At 35.1% G+C, this 21,109-nt stretch overlaps 1 protein-coding gene across 7 annotated transcripts in view; it reads left to right on the top strand.

The window, feature by feature from the left end:
- The window catches only part of SEMA3A (semaphorin 3A), a 553,763-nt gene that overhangs the window by 480,311 nt on the left and 52,343 nt on the right, over window positions 1–21,109 (top strand). For all 7 annotated transcript variants that reach the window (XM_034964343.3, XM_063606267.1, XM_063606269.1 and 4 more), the window contains one exon: window positions 18,368–18,510. In XM_034964343.3, coding sequence (XP_034820234.1) covers window positions 18,368–18,510 — 143 coding nt within the window. The remainder of the gene's footprint in view (window positions 1–18,367; window positions 18,511–21,109) is intronic.

Raw genomic sequence — 21,109 nt, 5'->3', positions numbered from 1 at the left:
GTAGTTAATGTTAAATTTGAATTCTTATTTCTTAAAGGATAATAAGATCTTTCAGATTAAACAGAATGTGTGATAAGAATTGTTTTGCACGAATTCTAATTACTTAGAAAATTATGCTATAAATTATCTGCTTTTCTGCCTTGAATTTCCTTCTTCATATAATTAGGCATTTTCAAGAATCAAAACTATTATTGTCTCTTCTGAACAAAAGCCATAGAAACTGCTAATTATATTGCAGTTAAACATGTTATTCTTCTTTGTAGAGATCCTGAATTTCTGGTGTTTTTGAGAACATTTTTTGACCATCGAATAATAGAAGTGCTGAAGCTCCTCTTGTGTAGCAATCAGTATAATTAGGTTCTATCTATAATCGCATTCATGTTATTAAAAAGTTGCCATGGTCTGTGTCAAATAAAAATTGACCTAAATCTTTCCTGGTCCCTAACTCATTATTTTATTTTAAGAATCAGGCCACATTCTTATAGATATCTCCCTTTCACTAGACCCCTAGGGACTAATCAGGGGCAACTCGGAGGACAAGCTGCACTGCCAATGCATCCTCTAATGAACACTTGAACTCCTAGCATGCCCTAGGAAACAGGTGGCCATCAAAACCAACCTCCATTTTGCATAAAATTAACTTTTTATTTCACTGTGTAAATGTTTCGTGAGACTATGTATTCAACAATTTTTGACAAAGTAAGTTTTATGATTATTTGACAATTTTTTTTATTTTGAATAAAACAGTTACTGGAATTCACAAATACCAATGTTTTTATCTGTAGATTCTGACCTATTTTTCAGAGGAAAGAAAGTAAGCATAAATTTAATATCTGCTTATATTTTAGGACACTTTATTTTTTATTTTTTATTTTTTGAGATGGAGTTTCACTCTTGTTGCCCAGGCTGGAGTGCAATGGCGCAATCTCGGCTCACCACAACCTCCGCCTCCTAGGTTCAAGCAATTCTCCTGCCTCAGCCTCCCGAGTAGCTGAGATTACAGGCATGCACCACCACACCCAGCTGATTTTTTTGTATTTTTAGTAGAGACGGGGTTTCTCCATGTTGGTCAAGCTAGTCTCGAACTCCCAACCTCAGGTGATCCACCCACCTCAGCCTCCCAAAGTGCTGGGATTACAGGCGTGAGCCACCACACCCAGCCAGGACACTTTAATACAAAAAACAATGTTATTATTATGTATTTGCTTTTGTTTTTCCATTGCTTAGTGGTTTTGTTTGTTTGGTTTTTGACCATGTTTATTGTCAATCAGTTTATCTTTGACTCATGTATAGAATATGTGGGCAAGAAAATTATATGAAACCTTTAAGAAGCGTTTTAGAGCATAGACAAAGATGAAAAAGATTTTCAAGTCATCCAACTTACATGAGGTTGTAATATCACCAATAAAAATACTGGACAGGGCCAGGTACGGTGGCTCACACCTGTAATCCCAGCAATTTGGGAGGCCGAAGCAGGTGGATCACAAGGTCAGGAGATCGAGACTATCCTGGCCAATATGGTGAAACCCTGTCTCTACTAGAATACAAAAAACTAGCGAGGCATGGTGGCACACACCTGTAGTCCCAGCTACTCAGGAGGCTCAGGCATGGGAATTGCTTGCATCCGTGAGGCGGAGGTTGTAGTGAGCTGAGATGGCACCACTGCACTCCAGCCTGGCGACAGAGCAAGACTCCGTCTCAAAAAAAAAAAAAAAAAAAAAAACTTGACAAAAAGTAGCACTAGAAGCAAATATATTTATGAATATCCAAATATTCCAAATAAAATTATACAATCTATCCTATTAAAGAATTTTCTTAGCTCAGTTCATTAACTTAATATTTAAAATGAAATATGTGCTTTTCCAAGTACAGTGTTAAAAATTAGATAAAATCATTGTTTTTCTGATCAATTTAAATATGTTAGCTAGGAGAAGAAGAAAATGTTCTTAACATAGTGAAGAAAGGGTTGAATCCCAATTAAAGTTCTTAATGGATAAAAATACGTTATTAATTCAAGGAATCTGTTATTATAATTGTTCTTTGAAAAACATATATGTGTATATGAGATGCATCTTAAACTTATCTAGACTCCTTATTTTAAACATAACCAATGAGTGAGATATGACTGTGGATTGCAGAAAGAGTTGAAAGGAAGAATTGGTATATTTTCTTTCTTCTCAGAGAGATTTAAATCATGCCTGTACTATATCTTTTTGGTGTGTTCAATTTTTTTTAGCTCCTGCTGAAGCACTGAAACTTTTAAAAAAATAAATCACACACACTTAAATGTACTCGTTTCATCTCATTTCATAAAGCAGAGTAAGCATACTGTCTAAAAATTTGATGAACTTCCTGGCAAAGGGAAGAAAAACGTGCTCTAATTTAAAAATGAGGTAGGTTAGGAAATACCATGTTTCTTGAATCACTACCAATTTTCCCTTTAAAGAGAAGGTTTTAGTGTGAAGTCATTGATTAAGTAAAATCATATAAATTACTTGCTATCACAGAGCAAAGGCTTTCTAAATAGAAAGTTCTATATTATTTAGCTTTAGGATATGAAGGTTTGCTGCCTTGGTTTACTTCATCCAAGTTCAAAAGTTATTTTTAATTGCATTGTAGAAAAATGTTTTAATTACTTCTTGAACATGAGCCACACTGAGAGGATAATTTTGTTTTTAAAGAGAAGTGTGTTTTTATTTATATTCCACTTAATTTTCTTTTATATTGACATGTCTTGCGTTGACAATGTAAAAAGACGATCATCTTTTCCTTCAAATCTTTTCAATTTTATAGAAACTCATTAAAAACATCTGTTTTGTCTTCGTGTCTTTAAATGTAATCAAGGTCAATATCCAAATTACTACTTTCTAAAATATGTGTGTGTGGGGGGCGGGGGGAAGGGATGTGTGTGCAAATGTGTAACCTTATGAGATAATAAAAAAATTGTTCCTAGAGATTATTTTCTGAATGAAATTATATCAGATATTCTCAAATGACAAGAGCATATAATCTAATCACACACTAGGTTTATACCTAATGTAATTCAAAAGCATAATAATGTAAATTATGAAAGGACAGTTGATGATGATGGATGAATACATTTACAATATGAATTTATTTATTGAAGAGCTAATGCAAAGAAGCATCTGTAAATATGGCAGCTTCCTGCAGTTAAGGAATAAATAACCAAATATTATAGAAATGCCTATAAACATTATAGTTAAAGTAGCTAGATTAATCAAAACACATTGAAATCCTTCGAATCCATATTTAACATTATAAAATACAAATCTCTAAATCATTATTTGTAGTGAACTTGTAAATAACAAGATATTATATGCAACTTTCGCAATCTGCAATGTACAAAAAGCACTGTAAAAATCCTTTTTTAAAGGCACATAATTATGTCATTCCACATTGAAATATTGAAGAATTGTCTCTTAAACAGTCATTAGAAAACACCACATACTTACAAGATCAAAGAGTTTAAGCATAGGTCACGATTTAGTAGATAATAATTATCAAATCATGATGTAAAATAACAAAAAAGTTATATAAGTTTTGATATATCCATTTAGTCTAAATTAGGTTAATATGCCCAGCACCTTCCTTGAAACATGTTTTGTGCTCAGCACTATATTCCTGCAATTCAATTTGAGGCATTCATTCACCATGGTAGAAAAGTTATTCTGAGATATCAGGATGGGAATCAATCAATCAATAATATAGAAATGCAAAGTTGAAATGTGACAGAATTAATTGTCTTAAAAAATAAACCTTATGGTCAGGCACAGTGGCTCAAGCCTGTAATCCCAGCACTTTGGGAGGCCGAGGCGGGCAGATTGCGAGGTCAGGAGATTGAGACCATCCTGGCTGACATGGTGAAACCCCGTCTCTACTAAAAATACAAAAAAAAAAAATAAAAATAAAAATTAGCAGGGGGTGGTGGCACACGCCTGTAGTCCCAGCTACTCGGGAGGCTGAGGCAGGAGAATCACGTGAACCCAGGTGGCAGAGGTTTCAGTCAGCCGAGATCGTGCCACTGCACTCCAGCCTGGTCAACAGAGTGAGACTCCATCTCAAAATAAATAAATTAAACAAACAAGCTTTATTATACATTTAATTTTCAAAAGTAATTTTATAGCATATAGCCAGTTACATTATAAAAAGTTTTCTATTGAATTATAAAATGTTAAAGACCATAATATTTAAGTAAAAAGAACATACTTTGTTGATTTTGTTCCAGTTTATGGATAAGTGTGAACCATTAGGATAATGACAGTACTAGTAAAAGAAACTAAATGATATCATTTATCACCCATTATAATTATTGTATTTACATATTGTATTTTCTTAGTTTTGCCTTAGTCCTCATATTCACCTAAGTTCACCTTTCCTGAATGTTAAAAACAAATGCTACTTTTTTATTTTTGGGAAGCATAAAAGTATTTTTCTAATATTTTGATATGAAAAATTTCAAATACAGGAAAGTTAAAATAATTTTACAGCTATAAACCTTTGTCTTCCACCTAGATTCTATAAATTTACAATTTACTACAATGTATCGTGTGTCTCTCCAATCACTCCTCTCTCCATTCATCAATCATCTTTCTTTTTATTAAGGCAAAGTAGCTTCGGACAGCGGTACACCCTTCTTACATGATTAATAATGATATGTCTTCCACTTCAGTTTTCAGAAAGAATACTTGTATTTTGATGACGTCAATAACACACTTTTAGAAAATGATTTTTGGTGGTAAACACGTTTCTTAATAATGAAGCAGAAGTAATCAACCATGGGATAACAATAAAGATAGATATTTCACAATAGTATGTTGTTCTAAGTCCAGGTGTATCAGCTCTATTATCTTTATAATGTCTCCAAATTCTCACTTTATGAGTGAGAACTCAAGACGGAGATGTTAACTTGCTCATGGTCACACAGTAACTGAATGGTGGAGCTAAACTGGATACTGTGACAGCTTCTTAACACTGCCACCTCATCTCCATGAAGGCAGTTTGTAAACCATAAGCTAATTGTGTAAGTGTATATAATAGTGTCTGTTTGAGTTCAAGTAACCAAGTATCCTAAAGGGTAATATATTGTTAGGAACTAGAGAGGATTCAAAGATGAATGGCAAACTCTAACTAAAAACAAACAAACAAACAAAAAACTTAGTGAAATAGAAATAGAAACCCAGATTTGTATTGCTCTAAAGAATAAACTAGTGCTGGTTGGCTGGTAACTCATTGAAAATCCAACAAAATACTGTATTATAAAAATGCAGAAGATAAATTTCCACCTGACAAATTTAGAGAAAGGACTCGTGAAATATATTTGAAAATGGTCTTGAAAAATTGTCATGATTCTTGGTAAAGGAATTTTCATAAATAAAGTAATTTAAGAATAAAAGTTGTGGGAATCCCAAGTGGTAAGATAGGAGGATACAAGGAAATTCAACTGGGAACAAGCCTAGAATTAGGTATATCCAGGGACTAGGTAGCAGAGACATTGCATGTCTTTTAAAGGCATCTGAATTTGCTTAGTCAATGAAAAACCATTAAAAATTGTGTATATTTAGAGATATACCTTGTAAATATTGTAAAATATTGATTTGGAAGAAAATTATTTAAAGCAGTGGTCCATTTTTTTGTAGGTACACACACATAATTTTGCTTGCATTTTTTTTTTAACTTTTATTTTAGGTTTGGGGGTACACGTGAAGGTTTGCTTTATAGGTAAACTCGTGTCACAGGGGTTTGTTGTACAGGTTATTTCATCACTCAGGTATTGAGCCTAGTACCCAATAGTTATTTTTTTCTGCTTCTCTCCCTTTTCCCACCCTCCACCCTCAAGTAGAGTCCAGTGTCTGTTCCCTTCTTTGTGTTCATAAGTGGTTATCATTTAGCTGCCTCTTATAAGTGAGAACATGCAGTAGTTGGTTTTCTGTTCCTGTGTTAGTTTGCTAAGGATAAGAGCCTCCGGCCCCATCCATGTTCCTACAGGACATGATCTCATTCCTTTTTATGGCTGCATAGTATTCCATGGTGTACATGTACTAATTACATTTTTTAATTCAGTCTGTCATTGATGGGCATTTAGGTTGATTCCATGTCTTTGCTATTGTGAACAGTGCTACAAAAAACATTCATGTGCATGTGTCTTTATGGTACAATGATTTATATTCTTCTTGGTATATACCTAGTAATGGGTTCACTGGGTTGCATGGTAGTTCAAAGCAGGGGACTCGTTCTAGAGGTCACATCAATACTTTAGGAGAGAGATGAGAAGACTTTTAATAGAAAACAAATAAATAAGCGAAAAATATTCTAAAAATTATTAGTAGAGAATTGGTAGTAATTGCCAGTTAAATATTTATGGGAGATGAAACTGAAAAGATGAAAGTGGAAAAACATTTTCTCCTCAAAGTCAGGGTTGAATAAGAGATACGAGGTACTTAATTTGATTTAAGGTACACAGTTGAGGGCACTCCACACCACAGTGATGTTCGTGATGACTTTATGTATTTATGCTTGTAAGTCCAATATCCCAAAGCCTTTCACTTCTTCTTCCGTCGTTTGCCTTTTTGAGGAAAACTATGAACCGTTGCTTTTGGTTATGACCATTTAGTTCAAATAGACTTCTTTTGTAGTGCTAGAAGGTAGCAATCTTTCCCACTATTCTCTTGATTAATGATTAAAAAGTATATTAAAATAGTAAATCAAATAACCAAATAGTGTAGAAGTACATGCAACTTAGAGATATATTGCAAATTACATAGGTGCAAACACTCCATGTAGCTTGAGGCAGTAGAAGGAACTCGGCTCTTGTTATGCCCTGGCTCTGCCAGTTACTAGTTTGTACCTTGAACATTTGCTGGGTCTTAATCCCAGGATTTCTTTCTGGGGTATGTGTGGATTAGATAATGCAGATAGTACAGAAGGAAAGGGTGCAATAAACAGTATCTATTATTTTCACTTGCCTTCTGTGTTTATCTTTCATTCTAATCAGCCCTTCTCTCTCTCCTGATGTGACTCATCTTGAACTTTTCTTGGGGTTAAACTATCCCAAAGGCTATTCACAGTTTCCCAGCCAGCTAGCATCAGAAGTTTTTCCAGGCCCGTTCCTTGGCAGCCAGAGGTTATTCTATTCCACAGCCAAAAATGATATATCTCCTCTGCTTAGGCTGTTAGCTAAGAATGTGAGATGACCTTATGTTGCATTCCCTGCATTCTTAATGTGCTGAAAGTTCCCATTCATGGTCTATTGATTCTTTGGGGCTTTTGTTTTCTGTATGTTGTGGCATAGCTGAAAAGGGAAGAAACCAGTCACTGTGGCTGCCATCCTGGTGTGCTGGCAGTCATCTGGTGATAATTATTCCCCATTACCAATTTCCCAGCTAGTTTCTTTGTAAATATTTTGAAGCCTGAGGCTGTGATATTGGAAATATTAATATAGTTTTATAATTTACATAATTTATAATTAGTCTTTGTTCATCTTAGTTGTCTTTAGCAGGTTTTTAGAATCCTTATCAGCTACCAACTTGCTTCCACTGGTAATCGAAGTTTATGTTACCATTACTTATTTTTATTTATTTATTTATTCATTTAAAGACAGGGTCTCGCTTTGTCACCCAGGCTGGAGTGCAGTGGCACCATCTCGGCTCACTGCAACCTCCACCTCCTGAGTTCAGGAGATTCTCCTGCCTCAGCCTCCCAAGTAACTGGGTCCACAGGCGCCCACCACCATGCCCGGCTACTTTTTGTGTTTTAGTAGAGACGGGGTTTCACCATATTGGCCAGGCTGGTCTCGAACTCCTCACCTCAAGTGATTCACCTGCCTCGGCCTCCCAAAGTTCTGGGATTACAGGCATGAGCCACCGCACCTGATCTTATGTTGCCATTAACTTTTAAACATATATTTGTATACAATATTTCACAAAGTTTTAAAAACAATGTTATAAAATAATAACAGCTAGCAATTTTGAAGACCAATAATATGCTTGGCATTGGCAGATAGATAGATGTATGTGTATTCCCTAATTAATTCTCCCAACACTCCTCAAAGATATGTACTTTCTGATAGTCAAGTAACTGAGGCTAGTTGATTTTTTTTCTTTTTTCTTTTATTGTGGGGGGGGCGTTGGGTGTGCAGGGACAGAGTCTCCTCTCTTGCCCAGGCTGGAGTGCAGTGGTGCGGTCTCAGCACACTGCAACCTCCGCCTCCTGGGTTCAAGCAATTCTCGTGCCTCAGCCTCCCGAATAGCTGGGATTATAGGTGTGTGCCACTATACTCGTCTAATTTTTTTTTGTATTTTTAGTAGAGACGAGGTTTCATCATGTTGGCCAGGCTGGTCTCAACCTCCTGGCCTCAAGTGATTCACCCGCCTTGGCCTCCCCATGGTGCCGGGATTACAGGCGTGAGCCACTGCGCCCAGCCAAGTTGTTATTTTTGAAGTAACAAATCTAGTGACTGGGAGAAGCCTAATTTCTACCCATTTTCTCTGAATCCTATCACAGAACAGTTTTTATATAAGTACAGTGAAGGAAAAACTTGCTTCTTTTTATGTTGCTTTCTGAAAGAGTTTTCCTTCATAGTTATAATGTCAATGGGACCTCCTTTAAAGTGTGAAGAAAATAATGTGTATGTATATTTCTGTGAACTAATTTTTTTTTTTTTTTTTTTTTGAGACGGAGTCTCGCTCTGTTGCCCAGGCTGGAGTGCAGTGGTGCGATCTCCGTTCACTGCAAGCTCCGCCTCCCGGGTTCACACTATTCTCCTGCCTCAGCCTCCCGAGTAGCTGGGACTACAGGCACCCGCCACCACGCCCGGCTAACTTTTTTGTATTTTTTAGTAGAGACGGGGTTTCACCGTGTTAGCCAGGATGGTCTCGATCTCCTGACCTCGTGATCCACCCGCCTCGGCCTCCCAAAGTGCTGGGATTACAGGCGTGAGCCATAGCGCCCGGCACTATCTACATTTTAAAGCCTTGTTTTTTCCTTTCATAGGTGGTGTTCCTGTTGATTCAGAGAGAGAGGGGATTTCTGCCATTTTTCTGCAGTGGGGTTATATGTTCCTCCTTCCCTGCTCTGCAACCTCTGACATGTTTTACAAGAGGAGTGGCTGAGTGGTTCATGTTGTGAAATTAACTAGGCCTCGCAGCACTTGTGCAAGAGAGTTTATAATTATTAATTCCACCCTTTTTACAAATGAAATTTATGTAATTTGTGTCCTAGAAAACCAATATGTATCCCAACTTTTAAATTTACAGATACCCCAAATGCCTTAATTAATCATTCTGTACATTTGATTCATTCTCAGAAAAAATATTTTTGTTCTTGTCCTTTGGGGGGCTTGTTGGTGGAAGGGATAGGTCCAGCCAAATGCTGGTCAAAATGTTGCTGTACTAGACATTCAGTCTGATTCTAATGCTGAGAGCAGCAAAATGCATTCATTATTTAAATAAGCTCAAGCTGCCAAATGAATCATAAGTGCAGCCGCGTGTCCTGTGCCAAGGTGTCATTTTCATTAAGTGTAAGATTGCACCTGAAGGACAGTTTAATTTGCAGCTGCTAAAAATATTTCAACAGAGTGGTACTGTTACAAGTGGCAGGTGGTGCCCAAACGTGAATTTTGCAAGAAATGCCATCTGTGGGATGAGGTATGGAAGAATGTCAAGGGGGTGGTAAAGGCATAAAGGGGAAAGAGAGAAGAGTGGTGTATTTACTCAGCGTTTATTGCTGTTATCATGACTAAAGATTCCATGCTTCACATGATAGCATTGGCCCAAGATTAGTAAATGTGATTGTTTGTTCAGCTTCCACTATGTGCTGAGGACATTGCAAAATTGCTGTGGTATCTGTAAATACAAAGTTTCTTCCCCAAAGGCCTACCACTTAAGCTATGCAGATGCAAGAATCCTTCTCAATTCTATTTACCTTTCATAGTGTTTACATTGCAGTTTTATGGCAGTGAGATTAGTGCACTTTGATCTTGCTAAAATGGATATTGCCACTTCCTTTTGATGTTCAGCTTTTAATATACATTCACAATGACTTTCTGCTTCACAAAGCAAGAAATCTTTTCAAATTAATTTCAAAAATATTTTCTTACACTATTGTTAGATGGCATTTTTGTGAACAGAGTAGATAACATTTTCACGTGGAAAGATATCCAGGGTCGCTGTATACATTATTAAAGATCTGTATTTGTGTCAATTCGTTTCAGTGGCCACAGTGAAATCAATAATTTCTATCTGCAGGCTGAAAATAGGTATTCTCTACTTTAATGGGCCACAGGACACAGGTTTAAAAAGAAAACCTAATTATTAGATTTGAGTTTTTCATTTCTGCTTGCCATTTAGTGGGAGTGACTGGACATAGAATAGCTTCCTTTGTGAATATCATGAACTTTCTTAGGTTACCAAGGGGAATTAATAAAGTAGGTCAATCTGAATAGATATTGGTAAACCTTTTCCGTAGGGAGTTTTTGATGACAAGGCAAGTTATTGAATTTCTTGTAGTTTCACAGGACAATGGGAATCTCTGATCTCCAACATATGCATTGTTCTTAGCTACATAAAATTGAGAGACATGTTTTCTATTATTTTAATCCTATTGACAAAATCTAATTCTGAAGAATTGCAAATAGAAAATTTTAATGCATTAATTATCTAATGCAAAGAAAAGAACAGCTTCTTCTACGTAAAAAGAACATTCATAAAATTTCAAAAAAGCATTTTGAAAACCTGCCATTGCATAATATCTTGCAGAAATAGTAGCAAATTTAAAGAAGCATGTATAAGCATTTCTTTAACTGACAACCTAAACATTTTCAAGTCTATGATAAGCTCGACTCATCCAAAAAACTTGTAAACCATGCCAAAAAACAAGAAAATGTAATTCCTTCTTTCAAAAGAACCTACCAATTTTTAGTTCAGGAGATTCATTTATGTATTAATTCATTCATTGAGTCATTTGGGAACTATGCACTGTTTCAGGATTTATGCTTAGCAAGAAAGAAAAAGAAAAAAATAGGGATATTAGTTTACAAGATGACGGAGGGAAACAAGTGATTAAGATAGAGTTTTATAGATTCTAATTGTGGAAAATGCACCAGATGCCAGGGAAAGGTTTGTGTGTTAAAAGGCAATAGACCATACAACGTGGTTTGGAGATGGTAAGGCCGGAGGCAGGGAAAAAACAGAGTGAATGTGACTGCCAGGAGAGAAAAGATAAGGGCCTACATGCGGATAGTTGCAGTGGGAAAGATTAAAAATAAGCTTACTGGAAAACATTGTTATATATAGAAGCTGAAGGCGAGAGAGGGAGAAATATAGGGCAAATGCCTGTCATAAGACAAATATGAAAATGCAGATATTTTAAAAAGAATTAAATGTTATAAAATAAGTAGAAGCAAATATTCTTTCTATGTCACATGAACAACAAGCTTATAAAGACAGTAGATAAGGTGTTGTAGAATGATAAACAGTTTAATTAAAGGATTCCTAATGAGAGTCTGTGGTCAGTTCTGGTGGAAAGATATATCAAGGTTAGTTAATGCATATTAGCAACACTGTGAATAATGTAACTGACAAGGTTTCCCATTTCCCTATCGTGCTAAAAAACTTGGGAGCCAAAATCGTGACCCACCTCAAGTATATATATTGATCCATGTGGGTAGATACTTTTAGCCTTTGTCCTGACAGAGTAATGTCAGTACATCAGTTTTGTCTTTTTGGTTTGTATGTCTTAAATTGTGTTAATTTCTCAAATCTATGAAACCTGAAATCTGTTCTGGAAAATGTATTGTATAAATGCATTCATATTTATTTTTGTACACTGTATGGGGGGCTTAGAGGAAATAGATAATGCAGGGAGAAGACCAGTTATATTATTCCAAAATATTACTGTAAAATAATAAGGACACAAATTATACTGGCAACATTGAGATTATAAAACAAGAAAACAAAATGAAAACCATATAAATACTTTTGGTATTAAATTTAGAGCAGTGAAAAAGAAGTCCTGCAAGAGATGGAAAGTTTTAAGGTAAAATAACATTTTATTTTGATGAGATTTACCAAAATGAAAAAGGTAGGAGCAGAAGCAGTTTCAAGAGGAAAGTTTATAAGTAAGAAACTTATAAACTTAAGAAATTACTTAAGATATTTCTTATAAAATTAAGAAATAGATACGATAAATTAAAGTTGTAGTGAGTTATCTAGATAGAAATTTTTATCCAGAATTTTGAAATGCAGCATTGGGTCTAAAAAAAAAAAATAGAAAAGTTGACATAGCTTGATGAAATCGAAGCTATAGAAATATATGTTCTCAAAGAGAAATAAGTAAATATAAGATCATTAACAGCTGGGTATAGTGGCTCACACCTGTAATCCAGCACTTTGGGAAGCCAAGGTAGGTGGATCACCTGAGGTCAGGAGTTCAAGACCAGCCTTGTCAATATGGTGAAACCCTATCTCTACTAAAAATACAACAATCAGCTAGGTGTGGTGGCATCGCCTGTAATCCCAACTACTTGGGAGGCTGAGGCAGGAAAATCACTTGAACCCGGGTGGTGGAGGTTGCAGTGGGCCGAGATCATGCCAGTGCACTCCAGCCTGGGCAACAGAGTGAGACTCCGTCTCAAAAAAAAAAAAAAAAAAAAAAAAAGAAGAAAGAAAAAAATCATTAACAATATTGAAATAGTGAAAGAAACACTAGGTGATTACTTCATTTATAGAAGTAAAAGAAAATAAAGGACACCTACAGAAAAATTTAAGAATATATACAGAAGTTTAGAAAAAGGGTAAGAGAAGTCATGAATGAAATAGTGAAGTTTAGATAGCTTACAATTCAGGTTCAGAGTCAGAAAAGCCACAAGAAGCCAGAAAAAGCAATGGAAATATTAAAAACATGTGAAATTGTATTGTGCCAATGTCTGAAGACAATGCAGGATAAGTATACAAATCTATTTTTTTTATTTGATAGTTCTGGTTGATTATCAATACAATAGTAGTGAAGGATGCAAAACCACAGGATATATACATGTACCCATTGAAAAAGTCCTCTGGTTTAAAGAATGAATGCAAGGAATCATGAGACTCTAGAGCATACAGTGTCTGTGGAAGTTTATTTTCAGGATAAAGAAATTTTAAAGTACATATTTGTATTTAAAGACAGTCATTAAAAAGGGAAAGAATAAAAATCTAAGGAAGAACTATATCTCCTTCCTTCCTTTCTGCAACTCCCCACTTGTTAGAATCCTTTCTACTTTTCCTCACCTTTCTCCAGGTCTTAGTTTCTCTTCTCTCTCTTTTTTTTTTTCTTTTTACTCTGTACACTCCTAATCACTCCACTGGCTCAGTTTCAAATAACTTCAACTCTAGTTCACATTTCCTTCCTAAGCTTTTTTATTCATGTCCTTTGGGTCTTCACAAGGCTCTCACTCTAAAGACGCACTAAACAGAGCTTGTCTTCCTTCCATCTCTCAAATGTTCCCTTGCTCACATGCTCTCTTAGTAACTCCTCTACAAGCAATTATTCAAATCAGAAGTTTCTTTTTTATGATTTTTCTCACTATTTCTTACATTCGACATATTATCAATGAGCATAATTCATCAATTCTATTTTCAATTGATCTCTGCATGTCTCCTTTCTCTATCTTCACTACCCCATCCATATCCAGGTCACTGTCCTTTCTCATTTGAGTTTCTATGACAGCCACCAAACTGGTCTTCCTGCCTTCATTTTGGCCTCACTGCAATTGTTTTTTATTGTTGTTTTTTTGTTTTGTTTTTGTTTGTTTTGTTTTTCTCTGCAGCAGCAGGAGTGATCTTCTGAAAATATACTCCTGGCAATGTCATTACTAGGTCTAGAACACTTCAGTGGCTTTGTCCAGAGCCAGTAGGCCAGATATATTTCTGAACATGACTTCCTGCATATTCTGGTCTCTGCTTAACTTACTGTCATCATTTCTGACCACCTCCCTTTTTCTTGACTACTCTCTGTGTGTACAACTTTCTCCGTTGTTTCTGTGATTTTGCAAATGTATTCCTTCACCTGAGATGTTTCTGGTTATTCTTCAGATCTTGAAGTATATGTCATATCTTCTGACTAACACTTATGCAAATTCTTTCTGGTGTAGTCCTTCAATGCCCTATCTCCCATGGCATTTTTTTCTAAGCTCTTATTTTTGTTCTTTCTGTGAAGTTTAACAGTTGTTCAGTTTAATTATCAGAATTCCCTTGAAGATAATAACTACAATGTAGACAAAAAAATTTTACCTTAATATGCCCCAATCTTCCACAATCTAGAGTATACAGTAGGTGCTTAACACTTATTTTATAAATGAAAATATAAATGGTAAGTGGTTACATAAAGAATAAATTTATTTGAGCAATAGTTTGTAGAATATTGGATTGAGACCACATAGTGAGAGACCTTAGACTTAAAAATGAGAAAAGATCATTCTTCCCTGAAAGGAAGAGAAATTCGGAGGTGAAGGAAGGAAAAGGAGGGAGTTATTGCTAAATGGCTTTGGTCCTATCAGTACAGCAGGTAACACCACCATCTTTACAGAATACATTAAAGATGTATATTTGTCGATTTGAGGAAGAGCAGGGTGCTTTAAAACAGTTGTTGATAATAAATCTATAGTGATCTTATAAGAAAATAAAACAATTTCTTAGCAACACTAGGGTTCTTGTTTAGGAAAAATAGCTTCAATTTATAGCAGATATATTTACTATGAGTACATGGGGTTTTAAACCGTTGCTTAAGTGTAAGGACAAAGGGAAAAAAATCTGGGGATTTATAAAGCTGGTACAGTGGAGATTCCAGCAGCCAAGAAATCCTAGATAATAGGGAAGACAGTTGGAATGACTGATTTGAAGGTTCGGATTGAATAAAGAGGTGATTCATCAGTGAGGGGATGAATACACTTAGAGAATAAGAAAGAGGGCTAAGAGGACAAAACATAACAAGGAAGGGGAAGGCAACGTTTGTGGGACTGAAGAAGTAGAAAATGTGTGGTGAGCAGAGGTTTTGACCAAAAAGCAGATTTTCTAAATGTGAAACATGAGAAGAATGGCTCCTTTTAAATTGTTGGAAGAGATCAGCTAAAATCAAGGCCTGTTTTATTTGGAAATGGGAATGATTGTTTTTCAAGTCTGAGATATAACCTAAATTTCTTGAACACAAGTTGTGTTAAATTGACAGTGTTTTTCTTGGATATTCTCATTTTCTGTGTTAATGAATTTGTTTTTCATTTTCTGTGCATACTTCTATTTTTTGGCTGTACCTGAAACTAGATGAGATTGTTAATTCACATGCAAAAATCCCCACATCTGTAGTTATCATATATTGAAGAAGACACTAAGATTGAAGGTCCTTTCAGCAATGAATATACTTGATAATTTGATTGAGTTTATTTCCCACAAGAGTCCACATTTGTAAGATAATAATTATCCTCACATATTTTAGAGAGGTCAGTGCAGTGCTCAATGACACCTTCACTCATGCCCAAACACCAAGAGAACATAAGAATCTATACATGTAAAATATTGTTTTCTTTGTTGTCATTTTCATGCTTTTAACATTGCTTTTGTTAGACTGTGGCTTTCTGAGAACAAGGATTATATATTATGGATACTCTTTTCTACATGGCGTCTTGCACCTATTTGTGATCTAATAACAGGCAACTGAATGTAATTGCTTAGAGTTCTTTAAGTTATTCAAGTGTTTGTATGAACAACTACACTAATTTGGGAGGTAATAGTAGACCAACTTCTCCCTCCATTGTTCCAGTATTAAAGCAGAAGAATGTATGATTGTTTTCATTTTTATTCTGCAGTTGGATTATAATATCCTCAAACTTACCATGTGATGGAGGCTTCCTTTTAGTATCATCATAACGATGTTAATATAGTATATTTGTTAACATTTTACAAATTTGTTTCACATGTCTTAGGCTTAAAATATTTGTTTTTATATGAACTATTTATGACAGACAAGGTGAATAGATCTGTTTGAAGTAACTCAATTTGAAATAAACATAATTTGAAAAGTATGCATCTGAGCTCAGAGAGGGAAGAGTCTTGTTAAAGGACACAGAAGCTACAAGTGACTAAATTAAATCACTGCACACACAGGTTTCTTTTTTTTTCTTTTTTTGTTTTTTTGAGACAGAGTCTCGCTCTGTCGCCCAGGCTGGAGTGCAGTGGCGCGATCTCGGCTCACTGCAAGCTCCGCCTCCCGGGTTAATGCCATTCTGCTGCCTCAGCCTCCCAAGTAGCTGGGACTACAGGAGCCCGCCACCACGCTCGGCTAATTTTTTGTATTTTTAGTAGAGACAGGCTTTCACCGTGTTAGCCAGGATGGTCTCGATCTCCTGACCTTGTGATCCACCCGCCTCAGCCTCCCAAAGTGCAGGGATTACAGGCATGAGCCACCGTGCCCGGCCAGGTTTCTGTTACATATGTGCTCACACACAAACATACACACACATTTCTGGAGCCTAACTTTACCAATGTGATAGTAATTCTTTAGTTTGTGACAGTAATTCCTAACATGTCACATTAATTATTCTGCTCACCACCCATCATAAGAATACATACTCCTCACTATATATGCATATTTACATATATAATATATATGTATGAATATGAACAAGTAGAAATTTTTGAACAAAAGAAAGCTTTGCAACAGTTATCCAGGTTAGAGTATTGTATTATTGTATGGATCTTTTAAAAAAGCTTGTGCTAAGCAATTCTACTTTAAAACTATTATTCTCCTACTCTTGTTCACTGGCACACTGAGCTTTAAATATGAACAGGTAATATTTCATATGTTTCATGTTATTTCCAGAATCTGTATAATTTCCCTGAAAAGGATAGTAAAGTGTGGCCTTGTGAAATATACTTGAATGCATGGTCCCAGAGCAAATGTTAAAAGGTTACACGCATAGGACAAATGATAATGATTATTCACAGGTGTAAAGATCAGGACTAAATAACTTGGATTATATGTGGATAAAGCTAGTTTCAAGTTCTGATCTCTTCCTGGTCTCTTAAGAATGGTGCTGACCTGTACGTGTATATTTCATTGTTACCTGGATAAAATAATACACTAAGGGATAAAGGTAGATTATTGTAAGAATATAAATGTCTGCAGTATCCTAAGTGCCTTCAGTGAGGTACACTTAGCTTCGTTGCACATAGCATCTTAAAGCTATGAAGCTATTACATATTTTATATAGTTTGCGAGGCACAGGCATATCAACCCAGGAACATTCAAAAATACTTTTTGAGGTGGAACTCTAAATATTGCTGATATACATTCTGTGTAACCTAGACAGTCCCCTCCCCTCACCATTTTTCTTTTCTTTTCTCATTGCACAGATATTCATGACTGCCTATCATGTTTTAAGCTCTAGGTTCACCGCATCAAAAAAAAAATACAACAAATACTTATTCTCATGGAACGTATATTTCACTGGGGTGGCAGGGGAGACAGACAATAAGCAAAGGAAGATTAGATAGATAAATGGAGAGATTAATCAATAAATTGTTTAGGATATGTATCATACCAGACAATAAATCCAATTGAGAGTTTGGAGAAGGAGTGAGAGAGCGGAGGTTCATTCTGGCTGTCGTGTGGAGACAAGGGTTGGTAAGGTAGAAACTAAGAAACTAGTTAGGAATCTATTTTAATAATTCAGATTGGCAATAGTTTCCTGAAGGAAGGTGGTATTGAAGAATGTGGTAAGAAATGATGATAAATAAGGATATGCTGATAGATAGAATGTTGGGTGTGAGAGAAAGGGAGAATTCAAGGGTGGCCAGGGTTTTTTCCTGTGTATCTAGTGGAATGACACTGCCATTTACAGGAAAGGGGAATGACAGGAGAGGATTTATTTTGTTTTATACGGATTTCACTTTTCCCTGCCCACCTAGTCTTTGCTGAAAACTGAAATAGACCAATTAATATTTTGATTTAAATTCTTATGCTTAAAAGAAAGAATAACAATGGTGACAGCAATAAGTAATATTTGATAGTACTTATAGTTTGCAAAATATTTTAATATCCAGTAACACATCTGCAATGTATGATCACCCTAAAGATTTCTTTCTGCACCTACTCCTAACCTTCAGAACAAAATGAATACATTTTTCTAGAGATATAAGGTATTTTGTAAGATACTTTATAATGCATAAAGAACAATTAATATGTACCTACAAAATGAACAAACGAAAGATACGTTTCTTGAAATATATCAATTGAGTTAAAAAAAGTAAAAATGGACTGTTCAGAATGGTATTATTTATTAAGCTGTGAATTAATATATATGCTATAATTTGTCTCTCAGATCCAAAGTTCATTAGTGCCCACCTCATCTCAGAGAGTGACAATCCTGAAGATGACAAAGTATACTTTTTCTTCCGTGAAAATGCAATAGATGGAGAACACTCTGGAAAAGCTACTCACGCTAGAATAGGTCAGATATGCAAGGTGAGGTAAAGAAAAAAAAACTGAGAAGGATGTCATTTTCCCATAACAGCTTTGCTTTTTAAAATTTTCTACCTGTGTGCATATACAATAAAAATTATGGCTAAAGCTTGACTGACATAACAAATAAATGGTAAATAATGATTGAATATTATAGTTGGTTATGAGTAACTCTTCGCAGTCAAATATACAGGTACAGGTTGTGAGGTAACTGGCATTATTTCACAATTACATTACGTAATATTTGTTTGAAATTCTACAGTAACAAAATGGTTTTATTTTACCTGGGAGAAGGTAATTTATGTTTTTTCAGTCCTAGCACAGTTTTCTATACCTTGTAAGTTTTTAAGTTTTGGTTTTGTTTTGAGACAGAGTCTTGCTCTGTCCCCTAGGCTGGAGTGTAGTGATGCAATCTCAGCTCACTGCAAACTCCGCCTCCCTGGTTCAAATGATTCTCCCGCTTCAGCCTCCCAAGTAGCTGGGATTACAGGCACCTGCCATCATGCCTAGCTAAGTTTTGTATTTTTAGTAGAGACGGGGTTTCATCATGTTGGCCAGGCTGGTCTTGAACTCCTGATCTCTGGTGATTTGGCCCCCCAAAGGGCTGGGATTACAGGCGTGAACCACTGCACCCGGCCTACCTTGCAAGTTTTGAATAAATATTTGTTGTTGGGAGATGTGAAGTATTCATTTAAGAGAGAAAAACATGAAAGCTCGTTTTTACAAACTGATTGTAGCATCCTATGCACACATATACACACACACACAAACACCCACACAAAAACAATTTTGAAGCTGTGAGCTTTAACTATCTGAGGTATTTCACTTATTGTGTGGCATAATGTCAAATGTAATATTGCACTATACTGTTAGATACATAGAATAAAAATTGCTCAATAAACACTTATACATTATTAATTAGTATCATCAGTGTGAAAATATAATAGTTCCATTTGTTTCCCTCTACGGTGCATAGTGCAGTATTCCTGCAATATGAAAAAGTTAACTCTTAGTACATATTAAAGCACCCTTCAAATAAAGAAAATCATAAGGCCACATTCAATGATTGTCTTAAAATTGAATTCTATCTTTTGAAGAAAGCATCCTGAAATTTAAAAAATCTGTTTCTTTCTATGTGTGACCTGTTACCCCAATATGATCTAATTATTACCTCTACTATATTCAATTACTGAAAAATTAAAAGTTTTCAATACTTGAAAACATATAAATAACATGTGAAGTAGATGAGACTTTTTTCTCCACAAAATACATGTCATATTTAAAAGCACTACTTTCAAGGCTTAAAAAAAATCTCTAAGGTGTTTAAAAGTATATAAATAAAATATAAATCAGTTTTACTTTAAAGGAACATGTGCTCTCAATATATGTACATAAATATCATTTGTGAAAACTATAGTTTCTAGTAAACACATACCTCAATAGTAGAATTTATTACTTTGCTTAGGTTAAATCAGTTTTCTTCAAGGTGAGATTTTCAAAATGTGTTCTCTGGAATGAGTTTCCTTTATTAATGGTTATTCAAATATTTTCTCAACGTGTTGTTTGTAAAATATAAATTGCTTCAACTCCTTCAGCTTATAAAATATTTGATGCTAGCGTGCTTTTGTTTGAGCTCTATTTTTTGTATGTGTATTTAAGGCATATATTTATCATCCATTCATTAAATACTCACTGAATGCCTACTGTGTACAAGCACTGGCTGTGAACCAGCCTATGTAGGTTAGATCTCTATGAATAGTAGGTAGGAGAGAGAGCATTATACTAAAACAAAACGAATCCACTCATTGCAGAGTAGAAAGGAAGTTTAAGTGATTTTTAAAGATTCTATCAATCATTTATTTTAATAGACAGTAAATATTGTATATATTTACTGTGTGCAACATGATGTTTTAAAATGTGAAATGGCTAGATCATGCTAATTAATATGCATTATCTCACATACTTATAATTCTTCGTGGTGAGAAGACTTAAAATCTACTCTTTTCACAATTTTCAATAATATAATTCATTTTTATTAATTAAAGTCATGGTGTTGTACAATAGATCTCTTAAACTCATTTCTCCTAAGTGAAATTTTATATCTTGGACCAAATCTCTTCATCCCTCCCCCAAAGGCCCTGGTAACCACCATTCTACTCTCTGCATCTGTGAGTTCAGCTTCTTATATTCCACATATAAGTGAGGTCACGAGGTATTTGTCTTTCTGTGCTTGTCTTATTTCTGTTAACATAATGTCCCCCGGTTTATTCATGTTGTCTCAAATGACAAGATTTCCTTCTTCTTGATTTTTGCTTTTAAACTGTAAATTGACAATTATGATTATATAAATTTATGAGTACAAAACAATGTTAAGATTTTTGAATATAATGTGTAATAATTAAATCAACTAATTAACACACCCATCACCTCAAATACTTATTTTTTGTGGTGACAGCATTTGAAATTTACTATGATTTTGAAATGTATAATACATTATTATTTATGATACCACATTGTGCAACATATCTCAAAGAAAAAACTGTTTTTTCCTCTTATCTAATTGATTTCCTTTTTCTTAAGGCTGAATTGTAGACCATTGTGT

This window comes from Pan paniscus, chromosome 6, assembly GCF_029289425.2.
Source record: "Pan paniscus chromosome 6, NHGRI_mPanPan1-v2.0_pri, whole genome shotgun sequence".
NCBI lineage: Eukaryota > Metazoa > Chordata > Mammalia > Primates > Hominidae > Pan > Pan paniscus.
Note: the sequence above shows the minus strand (reverse complement) of the source record. Positions and strands in the feature narration are given on the sequence as shown.